The sequence below is a fragment of the Coregonus lavaretus genome (genome assembly GCF_964263955.1).
Source record: "Coregonus lavaretus genome assembly, chromosome: 21".
Lineage (NCBI taxonomy): Eukaryota > Metazoa > Chordata > Actinopteri > Salmoniformes > Salmonidae > Coregonus > Coregonus lavaretus.
Window position 1 is genome coordinate 12,631,181 of NC_140008.1, and position 19,150 is coordinate 12,650,330.

The 19,150-nt window shown below is 47.8% G+C and overlaps 1 protein-coding gene across 1 annotated transcript in view; it reads left to right on the forward strand.

The window, feature by feature from the left end:
• The window catches only part of LOC311149290 (uncharacterized protein), a 46,600-nt gene that overhangs the window by 17,223 nt on the left and 10,227 nt on the right, over positions 1–19,150 (forward strand). Inside the window, exons 3-9 of the mRNA XM_084186418.1 lie at positions 10,435–10,900; positions 11,066–11,211; positions 11,466–11,718; positions 12,754–12,891; positions 14,832–14,875; positions 16,579–16,660; positions 18,554–18,691. Coding sequence (XP_084042544.1) covers positions 10,435–10,900; positions 11,066–11,211; positions 11,466–11,718; positions 12,754–12,891; positions 14,832–14,875; positions 16,579–16,660; positions 18,554–18,691 — 1,267 coding nt within the window. The remainder of the gene's footprint in view (positions 1–10,434; positions 10,901–11,065; positions 11,212–11,465; positions 11,719–12,753; positions 12,892–14,831; positions 14,876–16,578; positions 16,661–18,553; positions 18,692–19,150) is intronic.

Sequence of the window (19,150 nt, forward strand, 5' to 3'; positions counted from 1 at the left end):
GGACTGTTTGCATTGTTACTTGTCACATACATACTGTATACTTACATATACTTCACCATTTTTTCAACTTGTCCGCTAATAACATTCCGATTAGAAACTATAATCACAGGAGAGGAGAGCTGTTAGTGGCCTGTGTTTACTCAGCATAGGGCTTTACCACTCAGTAATGTGACTGAGTCTGACCGAGTCTGTAATACCTACATGTTTCAAGCAGACCACCATAGTCCCTGTGCCCAAGAACGCCAAGGTAACTTGTCTAAATGACTACCGCCCAGTAGCACTCATGTCTGTAGCCATGAAGTGCTTTGAAAGGCTGGTCATGGCTCATATCAACACCATCATCCCAGAAACCCTAGACCCACTACAATTTGCATACCGCCCCAACAGATGCACAGATTACGCAATCTCTATTGCACTCCACACTGCCCTTTCCCACCTGGACAAAAGGAACACCTACATGAGAATGCTGTTTGTTGACTACAGCTCAACGTTCATCACCATAGTGCCCTCAAAGCTCATCACTAAGCTAAGGACCCTGGGACTAAACACCTCCCTGTGCAACAGGATCCTGGACTTCCTGATGGGCCGCCTCCAGGTGGTAAGGGTAGGCAACACCACATCTGCCACGCTGATCCTCAACACGGGGGCCCCTCAGGGGTGTGTGCTTAGTCCCCTCCTGTACTCCCTGTTCACCCATGACTGCGTGGCCACGCACGACTCCAACACCATCATTACGTTTTCTGACGACACAAAGGTGGTAGGCCTGATCACCGACAATGACGAGACAGCCTATAGGGAGGAGGTCAGAGACCTGGCAGTGTGGTACCAAGACAACCACCTCTCCCTCAACGTGAGCAAGACAAAGGAGCTGATCGTGGACTACAGGAAAAGGAGAGCTGAGCACACCCCCATTCACATCGACGGAGCTGTAGTGGAGCGGGTCGAGAGCTTCAAGTTCCTTGGTGTCCACATCACTAACAAACTATCATGGTCCAAACACCCCAAGACAGTTGTGAAGAGGGCATGACAACGCCTATTCCCCCTCAGGAGACTGAAAACATCTGGCATGGGTCTTCAGATTTGATTTGATTTGATTTGACTTTGGGGCTGTGTCCGAAATGTCACCCTATCCCCTATAAAGTGCTCTACTTTTGACCATAGCGCTATGAACGCACTATGTAGGGAAAAGGGTACAATTTCCGACACAGCCTGGGTCTCAGCATTTCTCTACATGCCTCAGATGTTGAGTTACAGAATAGGGGAGAGGAGATGACTCTAAAACTCACAGTTATCCACTTATTTTACCACATAGGATACCTACCATGTCCATGACATTACTGTCTACCATGGTCCCCAGATTACTGTCTACCATGGTCCCCAGATTACTGTCTACCATGGTCCCCACATTACTGTCTACCATAGTCCTCACATTACTGTCTACCATGGTCCCCACATTACTGTCTACCATAGTCCCCACATTACTGTTTACCATGGTCCTCACATTACTGTCTACCATGGTCCCCACATTACTGTCTACCATAGTCCTCACATTACTGTCTACCATGGTCCCCACATTACTGTCTACCATAGTCCCCACATTACTGTTTACCATGGTCCCCAGATTACTGTCTACCATGGTCCCCACATTACTGTTTACCATGGTCCCCAGATTACTGTCTACCATGGTCCCCAGATTACTGTCTACCATGGTCCCCACATTACTGTCTACCATGGTCCCCAGATTACTGTCTACCATGGTCCCCACATTACTGTCTACCATGGTCCCCACATTACTGTCTACCATGGTCCTCACATTGCTGTCTACCATGGTCCCCAGATTACTGTCTACCATGGTCCCCACATTACTGTCTACCATGGTCCCCACATTACTGTCTACCATGGTCCCCACATTACTGTCTACCATGGTCCTCACATTACTGCCTACCATGGCCCCCACACAACTGTTTATAATGGTCCCCACATTACTGTCTACCATGGTCCCCACATTACTGTCTACCATGGTCCCCACATTACTGTCTACCATGGTCCTCACATTACTGTCTACCATTGTCCCCACATTACTGTCTACCATGGTCCTCACATTACTGTCTACCATGGTCCCCACATTACTGTCTACCATGGTCCCCACATTACTGTTTACCATGGTCCCCAGATTACTGTCTACCATGGTCCCCACATTACTGTCTACCATGGTCCTCACATTACTGTCTACCATGGTCCCCACATTACTGTCTACCATGGTCCTCACATTACTGTCTACCATTGTCCCCACATTACTGTCTACCATGGTCCTCACATTACTGTCTACCATGGTCCCCACATTACTGTCTACCATGGTCCCCACATTACTGTTTACCATGGTCCACAGATTACTGTCTACCATGGTCCCCAGATTACTGTCTACCATGGTCCCCACATTACTGTCTACCATGGTCCCCACATTACTGTCTACCATGGTACTCAGATTACTGTCTACCATGGTCCCCACATTATTGCCATCACATTACTGACTACCACGATCCTCACATTACTGTCTACCATGGTCCCCACATTACTGTTTACCATGGTCCACAGATTACTGTCTACCATGGTCCCCAGATTACTGTCTACCATGGTCCCCACATTACTGTCTACCATAGTCCTCACATTACTGTCTACCATGGTCCCCAGATTACTGTCTACCATGGTCCCCACATTACTGTCTACCATGGTCCCCACATTACTGTCTACCATGGTCCCCACATTACTGTCTACCATGGTCCCCACATTACTGTCTACCATGGTCCCCACATTACTGTCTACCATGGTCCCCACATTATTGCCATCACATTACTGACTACCACGATCCTCACATTACTGTCTACCATGGTCCCCAGATTACTGTCTACCATGGTCCCCACATTACTGTCTACCATGGTCCCCAGATTACTGTCTACCATGGTCCCCACATTACTGTCTACCATGGTACCCAGATTACTGTCTACCATGGTCCCCACATTACTGTCTACCATGGTCCCCAGATTACTGTCTACCATGGTCCCCACATTACTGTCTACCATGGTCCCCACATTACTGTCTACCATGGTCCTCACATTGCTGCCTACCATGGTCCCCACATTACTGTCTACCATGGTCCTCACATTACTGTCTACCATGGTCCCCACATTACTGTCTACCATGGTCCCCAGATTACTGTCTACCATGGTCCCCACATTACTGTCTACCATGGTCCTCACATTACTGTCTACCATGGTCCCCACATTACTGTCTACCATGGTCCCCACATTACTGTCTACCATGGTCCCCAGATTACTGTCTACCATGGTCCCCACATTACTGTCTACCATGGTCCCCACATTACTGTCTACCATGGTCCTCACATTGCTGCCTACCATGGTCCCCACATTACTGTCTACCATGGTCCTCACATTACTGTCTACCATGGTCCCCACATTACTGTCTACCATGGTCCCCAGATTACTGTCTACCATGGTCCCCACATTACTGTCTACCATGGTCCCCACATTACTGTCTACCATGGTCCCCACATTACTGTCTACCATGGTCCCCACATTACTGTCTACCATGGTCCTCACATTACTGTCTACCATGGTCCCCACATTACTGTCTACCATAGTCCTCACATTAGGCTCCAACCTCCTTCTCTGCAGTTAGTCTAAGCCCTTGTTTACACTGGCTCTTAAGCACTCGTTACAGAAACCACTTAATGCCAGTTGACGGAAGCTAGAGGCTCTCGACTCCTAGGTGCCAGTTCATTTGTCCAGCTGTGTTGTCTCTGGTTCTCTGGGTCTCTATAGGCCCTGTTGTCCTCATAAGCCCCCTGTCTGTCTGTCTCTCTATCCCCTGGTATCATCATTCAAATGTATCTTTGTGCTAAAAGAACCCAGGGCTGATTCAGTGTTCATGCCAGCTCTAATCTCAGTTAGTGTTGTTTTTACTTCAGCCCACAGTTCCTCACCACTCCTCTCCCAACCCAAGTGTTTGCGTGGTGAAATCAGGTGTCAACCGCCTACCATCTCACCACACATGCACGCACGCACACACACACACACACACACACACACACACACACACACACACACACACACACACACACACACACACACACACACACACACACAGACACACACACACGATAGCTTGCGGCAGTGGCTGTAGAGGAGAAACAACAACACCAGAGCCAGTCTACAAGCTGTTCCAGCTGTTTCCCTGTGTTGTGTGTGTTTCGATCTGGGCCTGCTGGTGTTCATAGAAGGGCTCAGCAGCAGCTCCTGTCCTCATCTACACCTCTCATTCTGTTACCCACCTCCCCACCCCACACCACTCGCTGGGCTGCTGAGAGACGGCTTTGTTAGCTGTGTGTGGGCCACGTCTGCTCTCACCGACACAATTTAGCTATAAAAGGATCGTAATAACTCTTACACTGATGATTGGATTCACAGGCACTTCTTCAAAGGGGATTTAATGAATATAATGACCATATTAGTTATTTGTATCCAGATTTGTTCTTCCTTGCCACATTCTTTTAGGGCTTCCTGACTTTGTCAAAGGTTGTCAATTATTATTGACTATAATGTTTTGAGGCTCAGTTAGGAGTCGGTTAGGCCAGTGGTTCCCAAACTGTGGGGCGCAGTCCCCCCATCCCCCGTTTATAGCCGGACTGTAGAGGGTGATTTGGACGGAGTCAGGCACAGGAGGTGTAAATCACAGAATATACAGCGGTTCGCAGCAATGCTTAAAACAACTACAGTGCGGCATAACGGCGCACTGGAAAAAAACTAAACACATGGGTGAATATCCCGGCGATACAGTACATAAAGCTCCACCGAGCTATCGACACCTCTACATGAAACAATCACACACAAAGACATGGGGGGCAGAGAGAATGAGGGGATATGAACCAGGTGTGTATAAAAACAAGACAAAACAAATGGAATGATGAGATGAGGAGCGGCAGTGGCTGGAAGGCCGGTGACGACGAACGCCAAAGCCTGCCCAAACAAGGAGAGTAGGCAGCTTCGGAGGAAGTCATGACATTACCCCCCCACTTGACGCGCAGCTCCAGCAGCGCGCTGACACCAGCCTCGGGGACGGCCAGGAGGACGCGGAGCAGGGCGAGACAGATGGCGATGGTGGAAATCCCGCAACAGGGAGGGATCGAGAACATCCTTCACCGGGACCCAGCACCGCTCCTCCGGACCGTACCCCTCCCACTCCACGAGGTACTGAAGGACCCCCACCCGACGCCTCGAATCCAGGATGGAACGGACGGAGTAGGCCGGGGCCCCCTCGATGTCCAGAGGGGGCGGAGGGCCCTCCCGCACCTCAGACTCCTGGAGCAGACCAGCCACCACCGGCCTGAGGAGAGATATGTGAAACGAGGGGTTAATATGGTAATCAGGAGGCAGCAGCAACCTATACCTACCCTCGTTAACTCTCCTCAGGACTTTGACCGGCCCCACAAACCACGGGCTCAGCTTCCGGCATGGCAGGCGGAGGGGCAGGTTCCGGGTCGAGAGCCAGACCCGATCACCCGGGACAATGACCGGGGCCTCACTGCGGTGGGGGTCAGCGTTGGCTTTCTGGCGATGCACAGCGTGCTGGAGGTGGACGTGGGCGGCATTCCATGTCTCCTCCGCATGCCAAAACCAGTCGTCCACCGCAGGAGCTTCTGTCTGGCTCTGATGCCACGGTGCCAGAACCGGCTGATACCCTAAAACACATTGAAAGGGTAATAGGTTAGTGGAGGAGTGGCGGAGAGAGTTCTGGGCATATTCGGCCCATGGCAAGAACACCAACCACTCCCCCGGCAGGTCCTGGCAGTAGGACCGCAGGAACCTACCAACATCCTGATTCACCCGTCCCACCTGCCCATTAGACTCGGGGTGAAACCCAGAGGTCAGGCTGACCGAGACCCCCAGATGTTCCATGAACGCCTTCCAGACCCTAGACGTAAACTGGGGACCCCGGTCAGACACTATGTCCTCTGGCACCCCGTAGTGCCGGAAGACGTGAGTAAACAAGGCCTCCGCAGTCTGCAGGGCCACGGGGAGACCGGACAGGGGAAGGAGGTGGCAGGCTTTAGAAAAGCGGTCCACAACGACCAGGATGGTTGTGTTACCCTGAGAGAGTGGAAGATCAGTGAGAAAATAAATCGATAAATGGGACCATGGCCGTTGTGGAACTGGTAAGGGATGTAACTTACCCGCTGGAAGGTGCCTAGGTGCCTTACTCTGGGTGCACACCGAGCAGGAGGAGACATACACCCTCACGTCCTTAGCCAAGGTAGGCCACCAGTACTTCCCGGTCAGACAGCGCACTGTACGGCCGATGCCTGGGAGACCAGAGGAGGGGGACGTGTGATCAGATCAGATGATCACGGCCACTAGACGGCACATACCACAGCCCAGCTGGGCACTGAGGTGGAGATGGCTCTGTGCGTAACTCCCGCTCTATGTCCGCGTCCACCGCCCACACTACCGGTACCACAATGCAGGATGCCGGGAGTATGGGGGTGTTGTCTATGGGCCTCTCCTCTGTGTCGTACAGCCGTGACAGTGCGTCTGCCTTCACGTTCTTCGTGCCTGGTATATAGGACAGCGTGAAATCAAACCAGGTGAAGAACAAGGTCCACCTGGCCTGGCGAGGGTTCAGCCTCCTTGCTGCCTGGATGTACTCCAGGTTACGGTGGTCAGTCAAGACGAGGAAAGGGTGTTTCGCCCTTTCGAGCCAGTGCCTCCACGTGGTCAGGGCTCTGACAGCAGCCAAAAGCTCCCGGTCACCAACATCATAGTTCTTCTCCGCCGGGCTGAGCTTCTTAGAGAAGAAGGCACAGGGGCGGAGCTTGGGTGGCGTGCTCGAGCGTTGGGATAGGACAGCGCCTACCCCTACCTCGGACGCATCCACCTCCACTACGAACGGCAAGGATGGATCGGGATGGGCCAGCACCGGGGCTGAGGTGAACAGAGTCCTCAGGTTACTGAAAGCCCTGTCAGCCTCAGCAGATCAGCAGAGTCGGGATGGCCCACCCTTCAACAGAGAGGTGATGGGAGCTGCGACCTGGTCAAAGCTCCGGATAAACCTCCGATAGTAATTGGCAAAGCCAATGAAGCGCTACACCTCCTTTACCGTGGTTGGAGTCGGCCAATTACGCACGGCTGAAATGCGGTCTCCCTCCATCTCCACACCTGAGGTGGTGATGTGGTATCCAAGGAAGGAGACTGATTGTTGGAAGAACAGATACTTTTCTGCCTTGGCATAAAGGTCATGCTCCAAAAGTCGGCCCAGCACTCTGCAAACCAGGGACACCTGCTCGGCACACGTAGCGGAATACACCAGGATGTCATCAATGTAGACCACCACGCCGCGACCAAGCATGTTCTGAAACACCTCGTTCACAACGGACTGGAAGACTGCCCCGTGGTTGTGCTAAAGGCTGTCTTCCACTCGTCCCCTTCCCGGACATGCATCAGGTTGTACGCACTCCTGAGATCTAATTTCGTGAAGAAGTGCGCTCCATGCATTGATTCGATAACAGAGGAGATGAGGGGTAGAGGGTAACTATAGCGAATGGTAGTTTGATTAAGTGCACGGTAATCAATGCAAGGGCGCAGACCCACATCTTTCTTCTTCACAAAAAAGAAACTTGAGGATGCGGGTGAAGTGGAGGGACAAATGAACCCCTGGTGCAGGGACTCGGAGACGTATATCTCCATAGCCTCCGTTTCAGCCTGCGACAGGGGATATACATGACTCCTGGGAGGCACAGCATCTAACCAGAGGATTATCGCGCAATCCCCCGCCCGATGGGGTGGTAATTTGGTCGCCTGCGTTTTGAAAAATGAGTGCACCAAGTCGAGGTATTCGGAAAGAATGTGCACGGTGGAGGTAGTGTCTGGACTTTCCACCGTGGTTGCACCAACGGAAACACCTAGACACCTACCCTGACACTCTCGTGACCACCCCGTGAGAACCCTCTGCGGCCATGAAAAGGTGGGGTCGTGTAGTGCTAGCCAGGGAAGGCCCAACACAACAGGGAAATCAGGGGACTCAATAATATAAAGGTGTTTTGCTCCCTATGGGTCTTCTGCGTAATCATAGTGACTGGTGCTGTAACCTCCCTAACAAAACCTGACCCTAATGGTCGAATGTCAAGTGCTTTGATGGGCAATGGAATGGACAGGGGAACCAATGTAATACGTAGACTATTAGCTAAAGACCTGTCCATAAAGTTTCCAGCTGCGCCTGAATCGACCAGTGCCTTACACTGGGGAACTACCGTGTAATCAGGGAAGTTGACGTGGTTGGTGAAATGCGCAGCAGAGGGCTCTGAACGAGTGTGGGTATGTGCTACCTGGGGTGACACGAGAGTGCCCTGCCTGCCTCCTCCAGACCCAGAAGAACTCTGACGACAGCGTGCAGCAGAATGTCCCTTCTTGCCACAAGAGGGACACTGGATCTGCCGTCCTCTGTTCTCCCGGATCGCTGCACCACCCAGCTCCATCGGAACTTGATCTGGGTTGAAGGGGGGTGAAACGGGCAGGCCACTTCCAGGACGTCCTCTCGAAGCCAGCAGGTTGTCCAACCGGATGGCCATGTCCACCAGTTGATTGAAGGTCAACGTGGTATTCCGGCAGGCTAGCTCCCTTAGGAGGTCCTCACGCAAGCTGCATCGGAAGTGGTCAATGAGGGCCCGCTCATTCCACCCGGACCCAGCCGCTAGAGTTCTAAAACCAGGGCAAAGTCTTGCGCGGTCCTCGTCCCCTGCCTCAGATGGACCAGACGCTCGCCCGCCTCTCTACCTTCGGGAGGGATGATCGAAGACTGCACGGAAGAGGCGAGCGAACTCTCCGTAGTTGTCCAAAGCCTATCCTCCTTCATTCCAGACCGCGTTGACCCACTCCAGGGCTTTCCCCGAGAGGCAGGAGATGAGGGCGGACACCTTCTCCCAATCTGATGGATCCGGGCTGATGGTGGTAAAATAGAGGTCCAGCTGCAGGAGGAAGCCCTGGCAGCGGGCCACTGTCCCGTAGTATTCCCTCGGTCGAGACAGGTGAATACTCTGGGCACTGGGGTGTGGGTGGCTGGATCTGGTCGCTAAGCTGGTTCCGCTCAACGACTCCAGGCATATTCCCCGCTCCTGCTGACTCCATGCTGTTGGGTGTGTGATTCTGTAGCGGGTGATTTGGACGGAGTCAGGCGCAGGAGCTGTAAATCACAGAATAAATGGTTTATTCGGCCAATACAGCGGTTCGCAGCAATGCGGAAAACAACTACAGTGTGGTATAATGGCGCACTCGAGAAAAACAAAACACACGGGTGAATATCCCGGCGATACAGTACATAAAGCTCCACCGAGCTATCGACACCTCCACATGAAACATTCGCACACAAAGACATGGGGGGCAGAGGGAATACGTATACAGGGACTGATGAGGGATATGAACCAGGTATGTATAAAAACAAGACAAAACAAATGGAATGAGGAGATGAGGAGCGGCAGTGGCTAGAAGGCCGGTGATGACGAACGCCGAAGCCTGCCCGAACCAGGAGAGGAGGCAGCTTCGGAGGAAGTCGTGACACAGACTGAGTTTTTTAAGGAACTCTGTCTGGCTATAAACTTACTCTATAAACTTAAGTTGTAATAGTAGAATGAAAGGTGCAATTTCGAAATTGGGTAGTGCATCATCAGTTCCTCTTGTCATGTTAGTCATTGCATACCTTAGAGAGCTATTTATAACTTGTGAGAAATGTCCAGATCAACTAGCCCACGTCAGCTAACATTTTCTTATTTAGGTTTGTTAACCCATATTGTTGTAATTTTTTTGTCACTCAAATATCACATGAATACACATTAGACATGGCAAAATAGAATAGAATTGCAAGAAAATTCGTTTTAAAACTGCCACATTTTCTTTGCACCCCATGACAAAATGTGTAGAATTGCAGGAAATAAGCTTTAAACCTGCTAAATACTCTCCACCAACAAGAGGGGTGTGAACAGTTTGTGTCATGAACAGTGCTTGTGCCCATAGAAATAGACGTGGTGCGTGCGCGCAGGGGGGGCACGATGTTCCCCAATGCCGGAAGGGGGACCCCGAGATAAAAAGTTTGGGAACCCCTGGGTTAGGCAATCCTTGATTTCACATACCCCTATAGGTCTTTCATGTTATAAACTGAAGCTAGCAAAGTCTAGTTCCCTCTCAGACTAGGGGTGAGTTTCCCAAAACATTGGTAGCACTAAGATCCTTTTTAATCCATTGCCTACCAATGGATTTAAGATGATCTTAGTGCTACAAAGGTTTTGGAAACTCAACCAAGATTAGCTCATGATGCTCATCTGAATGGTGACCTAACCTGTTCTATCTCTCCATGCTCCTCTTTGTGTCCCAGGTATGAGAGTGATCTGAAGCCCAGCAGCAACTCTCCCTCTATGGAGGAGGATGAGGGCTTCAGTGACTGGACACAGCGGCTGGAGAGACGCAGGCAGCAGGCCCAACGTATGGAGGAGCTCAGTCAGGCCACAGAGGAGCAGGACCAGAGGCCCCTGAATGGTGCCGCAAAGCCCCCCACACCATATACCCTCTCTGTCTCAGCCACCCCCACCTCATCCACCCCCACCACATCCACCCCCACCCCATCCACCTCTCGCCTGCAGAGATGGCACAAGGCAGAAGCGGAGGATGAAGAGGAGAAGAGGTGGGAAAGAAAGGAAAGTGAGAGGAAAGGGAGGGAGCAAGAGGAGGAGGTGGTTAGAGAAGAGAGGGAGAGAGACAAGGAGGCAGAGAAACAGAGGCAGGAGCAGATGAGAGTGCTGAAGAAGAGACAGGAGGACCAAAGACCAGATGCTGAGAAGGAGGTACTCTTTAGCATTACTGAAAAAAATGACCCAACAACAACAAAAATATATATAGGCCAATATGTGATTAATTAATAAAATATAAATGATGAATATGATTATTAAAAAATGTATTTAGTTGAAGTAGTCAACTTTGGAGATGTTTAATGTTCTTTGCAACTCCAGGTGAAAGAGAAGAGAAAAGAGGTGAAGGTCTCGTACACATCCAAAGTCGTTCTGCATACAGAGACAAAGCCTGGCAACGCCAACGGAGACGCAGCTGGGGAGAAAGTGACATCATACATTGCCAAAACCAAATTAAGGGCTCCCAGGTAAATCATGGCGTATTGTGGTATATGGATATGTCTCACTAGATCTGCTTCCAAATTCAGTTTCATGGTAAGCAAATCATATTGCAATTCACATTGTGACTCCTAGATGTTTCACATTCTAAACCAACAGGATGGTGAAAACTATTAGGAGACAGAGACATCTCTTCAAATCCTCCACCTCTATATATCCACCTTTCTTCCTCCATGCAGTCATCCTCCATCTCTCCCTCCATCTCTCCCGCCATCTCTCCCAGGGCTGTGGTACAAGTGGCAGCGGCAGAGGCTGAGGAGGAGGCCATCTTGGAGACAGAGGCCAAGCTGGAGAAGATCCGACGGAGCCACGCGGAGAAGGAGAACCAGGAGCTTGAGCAGCTCAGATACAAGCAGGTTGAGGCCGAGCAGGAGCTGGAGGCGCTGAAGAGCAGGAGGGAGGAGAGACGCCAGGTCAGGAAGGAGGAGGAGCGCAGGAGCAGGGAGGAGGAGCAACAGCGTCTAGCCAAGGAGGAGGTGATGGTCAACTACTGTGTAGACATACTGTGAAGCCTACGGCCTCAAGATACACACACAGAAGGAGAATAAATGGTGATGGGCATTCCAAGTCTTTTCAGTGAGCTGGATAATTTGGCTCCGTTCACCTAAAAGAGCCATTAATTTAGCACCCAAATGGCTCTTCGTTCAGTAGTGCTTAAAAATGTACCTAGAAGAATGAAAACATTGCAAATTGTGAATGTAAAGCCTAAGATCTGCCTACCATTATGTCAGATAGTGAAATGTGAGTTCAAATACATTTTTACCTGACCACATTATTACATCACCTGCCAAAGATACATCTGCAAAAATGTGCATGGACCTGAATAAGGCTCTCTCCGACTATCTATTGTTCCTGCAGTGAGAATGTCCTTCAGGTAATGTTTTTATCTGCAGATAATCGATGTCTGGATCTCAAAAAACAGTACTAGCAGTATGCAAATCAAGGAGCCAAATGAACGGCTCTTTCACCGATGTGATTTCCGACGTCCACCAAAAAGATCTGTTCCAAAAGAGCTGTTCATTCACGAACGACCCATCACTCTGTTAAACACATGCAAAAGCAGCTTTAAATCAGCTAAGCAGGTATACAGCAGTTGAATATAGCACTCACTAAATGAGCCACCCCTTTGCCTCCAACAGGAGTCTATGATACATGTGTAACGTAGCTATGATCACATGTGGTACACTCTTAGAAAGAAAGGTTCTATCTAGAACCTAAAAGGGTTTTCAGGCTGTCCCCGTAGGATAACCTTTTGAATAACCCTGATTGGTTCCATGTAGAACCCTTTTAGTTCCAGGTAAAACCCTTTTAGGTTCCATGGAGAACCCTTTCCACATAAGGTTCTACACTGAACCCAAAAGGTTTCTACCTAAAACCATTAAGGGTTCTATCTGAAACCAGAAAGGGTTCTACCTGGAACCAAGAAGGGTTCTCCTATGGGGACAGCCAAAGAACCTTTTTGGAACCCTTTTAACTAGGAGTGTACTGAACCATTGTGTCTTCATGTACAGGAGGAGAAGAGGAGGATGAAGGAGGACATAGAGAGGAGGAGGATGGAGGCAGCAGAGAGGATGAAGAGCCTCAGTACCTCTAGCGTGGACGGAGATGAGATGTTTAGCCCGCTCAGTCCCAAAGGCTCCATCTACAAGGTAGCTAACTTGTCTGTTTCCTCTGTCTATGTAGCCAAGGTTTGTCATCATTGCCCATGGTCATAAATGACAAGTACTGTTCTTATGAGATTATAATGATACCTTTGCTTTCAGTATTTTTTTCAAATTAAATTGCTCGGTACTTTGTATTATTGTTAAAACAAAGAAAAAAATACTAAAATGTGACTTTATACCATCTTTACAGCTATTGTGTTCAGTTTTAAGCCTGTAAATTGCATGTGTGTGTTTTAAATGTCAGAATTTGCCACAGTCTCCACCACAATGCATGTAGTGTGATCAGGTCACACACATTTACGTATGGGTTTGCGATCTGTGTGTGTGTGTGTGTGAGACATGTGCAGCTTTGAAGTCGATCATTATTCACTGTTTTGTGTCAATACAACCACGTCTCTGTCTGTGTGATGTTAGTTTTCTCTGACAGCATGTCTCTATGTACATACCTCCATTCCAGTGAATGAAAAAGGCAGAGACCATACAATGTCATAGTTTTTCAGGCCAAGGCCAAACGGTCGCTGTGACAGCCTGTGTTTACACTGTTCTGTGTTACTGTCCTTCACTCCTTCCACCTCGCTCTGTAAAAAGTAGGGTAGTAAGTTATTCAGTTAGTTAATATAGATATACTGTCAGTAGCTAATAGATAGTGTTTCCATGGGTTCATTTGTTTGATTTTAGCATTTACACTGCATGACATGTTGTGAAGGGTTGAGTATAGTACCATGTTCCTGCTTCTTGTATCATTTCATTAGACTTGTTGACTGTCAGATGCATTCCACAGGGTTTATAATCCACTCAGATCCCATTAGGATATGAAGCCTAATCACAGTTACTGGCTTTGTGTTCTGCAAGGAGATTCCAGTAAGGACCCTAGATAACCTTTTAGAGCTGGATGTCATTTCTAACACCCCAACCCTATGAGCTTGCTTTATGAGCCTGGCTCAACTCTGACTTTAATATATCAGTCAGATCATTGAGATAGCTAATTACATTTTTACAACCAGATGCATATATCATGTACCTCTCATCTGTCATAAATGCACTCACTGCATGTAGCATTCAGTCACCTTATCGTCTCCTTGACAGGCAACACGTTCAGCTACTAATAATATTACGTTTCCATCCACTATCTCTTATTTTTACTTTCTAACCCGACTGTACAGGGTTATGTGGTTACGGGGTTGCGGTGGTTGTTTCCTTGGGCCTGCATCTGTAGCGCTGTCATGAGATTCTCTCTGATTATGTGTGTAATTTTAGAGAGAGAATGAATAGTTTGACAGGAGAACATACATGCTCTGTGAGTTGGGGTCGACAGGCTGTGCTCTTTGATTCAGGTCCAGGGCTGGACAGTGAACAGTAACATAAGGGATCCTTTTGTGTGGGAGGAACCAGAGCTTAGTGCTGGATCCATTGAAGTATGACCCCTTTGGCAACCAAGGGTAGAGGACAGGACATTATGACCCTGCCTCAAACTAGAACTCCTCTCATACAAATATTAGTATTTTGATAATGACTAGCCTAAAACTTGTAATCCCAAACACATTTTCTTTACTATGATTCAGTCTGTAATGCAGTAAATACACCGATTCAAGGTAAGGAATGGGTTTTGGAAGCCTTCCCACACCCTGATTTCATTATAATTATGCCTGCAGTAAACCTTGGATTAAGGCAGTCAGCTTGACTCTCTCTCTGATGATATGAACGGACAGATACAGGCCGATGGAGACAGCTGAAAAAGACCAGTAGAACATTGCTCTGTTTGACTTGGAAGAGATCTGCTGCGTCAGGCTAAATACAGGGCTGTGATTAACATCACATTGATCATGAGAATCTCCAGTCTGACAATTTTAGAAGTCATGGAACACTTCACTGTTCTATTCCAATTCCAAAACAATCACCTTCAACATCCTCTTCATCTTTTTCAGATCACAGAGAGAACGGAATCCTTGAACCGATCCCTAAAGAAAAGGTGAGCATCATGCAAGCAAACGAGGCATTTTGAATAAGACAAAGCAAACAAACAAATTTCACAACCTCTGTTGTTCCAATTGTACTCTCACATAGTTTCTCTCTAATCTTGGTTGTAACTTGAAGTTGACCAAAGTCCCACTGGGCCCCCCTGCGGATGCCTGGATGGAGAGGTGCTATCTATGGCAGAACAGCAGTTATGCCGGCTAAATGGCTGGTGTGTAAAAGTAAACATAGAAGAAGAGGGCCAGCGGTGACCTCTAAACCTCTCTCAGTGCATCACCTTTGTCAGCCTGGGTGATTTATGGCTTGGTTAACTCTGACCAGATGTGGGGGCTGGAGCCTGGGCTGGCTGGGTTCTCTCTGGTGGCTGGTGAGCTATAGCTCTGGACTGTGGGGCTGTGGTGTGGCTCCATGCAGTCTGACCGCAGTAGTAAGTTATCAGCGGTAAAAAGCTCTGAGCAGTTGGAGTAGTAGAGGCCAGGCCAGGGTTAAAATAATATGGAGAGTGTGAATGAAAACAGGGCATAATAACGACTTTATCATCCAGGTGCAGGTTTGAGATCTGAAGAATTGAGTGTGACGTCATGTTTTAGTCTAGGACGGAGGGAGAGTTTAGGTCGGAGGGAGAGTTCAGTGATGACATCACTAGTGATAGTCCTTTGATGTGTGTAAAAACACTGTTAGACCAAATCAAAGCATTCTGGAGAAGAAGTTATGGGTGACAGACGGCTTCCTTCACCCCTTTACTTATAACAGCCTTCTCTCATGCAGAAAGATAGCATGACATCATTTAGCCAACCCAATTTTAACGTTTTTGCAGAGCAAAAGACCCTTCAAATAAAGATTTGTGGGCCGTGCACGTTTATCATGTTAAAACCATCCTGCCATGCCTGAAGAACTAGCCAGCCCTATCAGGCGAATGACTCATGCCTTCCATGGGAGCTCTCTTACTAATATAAATAGCTTTGGGGGCAATTTTGAAATGCAGGGAATAGGCTCAGTATTTTCAGATTGGACCCACCCGGTATGTCTGACATTAGCTCTGTGTAGTGGATTTTTAGGCAGCTAGCGGTGTGTGTGTGTGTGTGTTTGGGTAGGGGTCCTTCGCACTGGGTCCCACTGTGGTCAGCGAACAAGCCTCATATTGGGCCTGAAAGACAGTGTTGACAGAAGTCCCTGCAAGAGGCCATGCAATCCCATCCCCTGTCTGATGGCAGTGCAGATTCAAATGGCTCATTTTATCAAGGGGGTGTATCACCACACTGAAACCACTGGGCAAAAACTAGTTGAATCAACTTTGTTTCCACGTCATTTCAACCCAAAGATTACATGTGATGACGTTGAATCAACGTGGAAAACTGACTGGATTTGAAAAAAGTCATCAACGTAAGAGAATTGTGTCTGTTTTTTACCCAAATTATAACCTAAATCCAATGACATGGTGATATTTTTTGTTTATTTCACGTTGAATTCACGTTAGTTGACAACTTAAACAAATGAAAAATCAAAACTAGACATCGAACTGACGTCTGTCCCCAGTAGGATATTTCAATAGGGGAGGGAAAGGATGATCCCTGCTCACTTGCAGGCCTGTTGTCAGTCAGATGAGATAGTAAAACGTTATTGTTTTTCTTCCCCCAACCATTTGTCCTCTTGTGTTGTATTTCACCCTCTGACCGAGCGTCTCTATTTTGGATACAGCAACAGCTTCAAGAAGACACAGCCCCCTGTTCTCCTCACCAAGATCGATGACAGGCTGGAGCAATACACCACCGCCATCGAGGTTAGCTCCCACCTTGTTTCTCCCCCTTTCTCCCTCCCTCCATCCCGACAGACAGATCCCCCATTGATGGGGGCTGTGATGAAGGCTTTCATCTGGTGACTACTCAGCCAGACTTCTCTGCCACCTTCTCTGCCTCTTTATAGGTGACACACTGTGTCAGTATCACACATACATAGTTATATTGTAACTCAGAGTCAGTCTCATATCAGCCTTAGTAACCAGCTTTCCATCCAACCTTTTTATGCGAGTAAAGTACGTCAGATAAAACATGTCACGACAGGCCTGATGGAAACAGCAAATTTGTCTTCAAACTTTCCAAATGTCGACAAAACAAAATAGGCTATACAAGGTGGGATCTTTCTGTGTCTGTAAAATTAATTATGCAAGAAATGTCTGTGGAAACGCATTTATGCCCAAATATTGATATAAAAACCATCATATCGAGGTAAACTGGGAGTCACGCGATGATATGTTTTGTGGTCCTCCCACTACGACTCGTTGGGAAAGCATGACGTTGTTTTGGGCTAGAGTCAGATGAAATAAGTTATGATGAACTTCACAGGGTGGTGAAAGTGCACGTGATGAGCTTGATGCTCCTTTCCAATAAATATTGAGGGTCTTATTCTAGTGACATGATGATCAATGCTTGACTGTAGGCTATACCCGCACTATAGACCAGAGTGGGCACATTCGCAATATAATGCAATATTTTTACCAACAAAACCATCAGTAGAGTTTAAAATATTTGTATTTGCTCTACGTCGTCACGCACAGCCTTTTATCCGCAACGTCAGTTTGATGGATACACCCCTCTGATGGGAAATTGTGCATGTTGTTTTTAGAATATTTGCATGAAAATCAGTCGACAATTGGATGGAAACATGTCGATATCACTGTTTACACATCAAAGTCAGTCACGTGGCCTTAGTCAGGCCCAGTCCGTCAAACCACCTGTCTACTCTATAATTTGGGAGAGGATTGATGGGCATTTGAGGCTTAGCTTGCTTTCTCATCTCCTGAGTGGTGCCTGAGTCATACTATAAGTACATGGGAGTAGTTGTGTGTGTGGGGCCCTCCTACTGCTCTCCCATGAAGTCCCTATTGCATCATCAGATCACTAGCATGCCATGTTCACTGTTTTTCTAGACTTTGTTACTCATTGTGTCTAATTATGTGCTAACTGTGCCACTAGAGATCCTGGTTCGAATCCAGGCTCTGTCGCAGCCGGCCGTGACCGGGAGACTCATGGGCGGCGCACAATTGGCCCAGCGTCGTCCAGGGTAGGGGAGGGAATGGCCGGCAGGGATGTAGCTCAGTTGATAGAGCATGGCGTTTGCAACACCAGGGTTGTGGGTTCGATTCCCACGGGGGGCCAGTATAAAAAAAAAAAATGTATTCACTAACTGTAAGTCGCTCTGGATAAGAGCGTCTGCTAAATGACTAAAATGTAATAATAATAATAATATGCCATTTAGCAGATGCTTTTATCCAAAGCGACTTACAGTCATGAGAAAATGTAAATGTAAAATGTATGTTATGCTGTGTTTTATACAACGGGTGGGTCTAATCCTGAATGCTGATTGGTTAAAACCTCATTCCAGATGGTGTCTATTCCACAAGTTACCACCGGCTAAATCTATGACGTTAAAATGCCTATTTACTCTGTTCCACCTGACTGCGCAATCCACTGTCTCATCAGTCCAGCCAGGCAATTTATAAACTTCATCTCCACTATAAAAAGCCTCTAGACATTATCTCACGTTTCTTTTAGACTTCATAAGATGAATATCAGTGAACAAGCTTGATAAATATGCTTTTTGATCTGGAGTTTTGTTATATGCAAATGTCCATGCAAATGGTCAATAAAGTATATTGTATCGTTATGTTGTGTAGTACTCCCAGGAGATCAAGGCAGCCAAACAGGGCCTGATGGACATTCCCATGTCGCCTGAGGCAGTGTCCTCCAAGAAGAATTTGTTTGAGGCTGGGGAGGCCTGGAACCAGTGCCCGACCAAAGGCACACCAACCAAGGCAAGGAAACACCCCTATAACGTTACATACACATGAATTAATAAAGTCATAGAAGTCTAAGTCATTTCTCACCATCGCCAATGACTGAACATTATACACCCAACAACATAAATTGAACCTTATGGATACAAAACATGTGAATGCTCGTTACATACAGTATCTGCCTGGAGTTATACTGTCAAATTAAATTAAAATGGTATTTGCCACATGCGCCGAATACAACAGGTGTAACCCTTACCGTGAAATGCTTACTTAAAAGCCCTTAATGTAAGAGTTAAGAAAAATATTTACTAAATAAACTAACGTAAAAAATAAAAGAGCAACAATAAAATAACAATAGCGAGGCTATATACAGGGTGTACCGGTACCGAGTCAATGTGCGGGGTTACAGGTTCATCGAGGTAATTGAGGTAATATGTACATGTAGGTAGGGGTAAAGTGACTATGCATTGATAATAG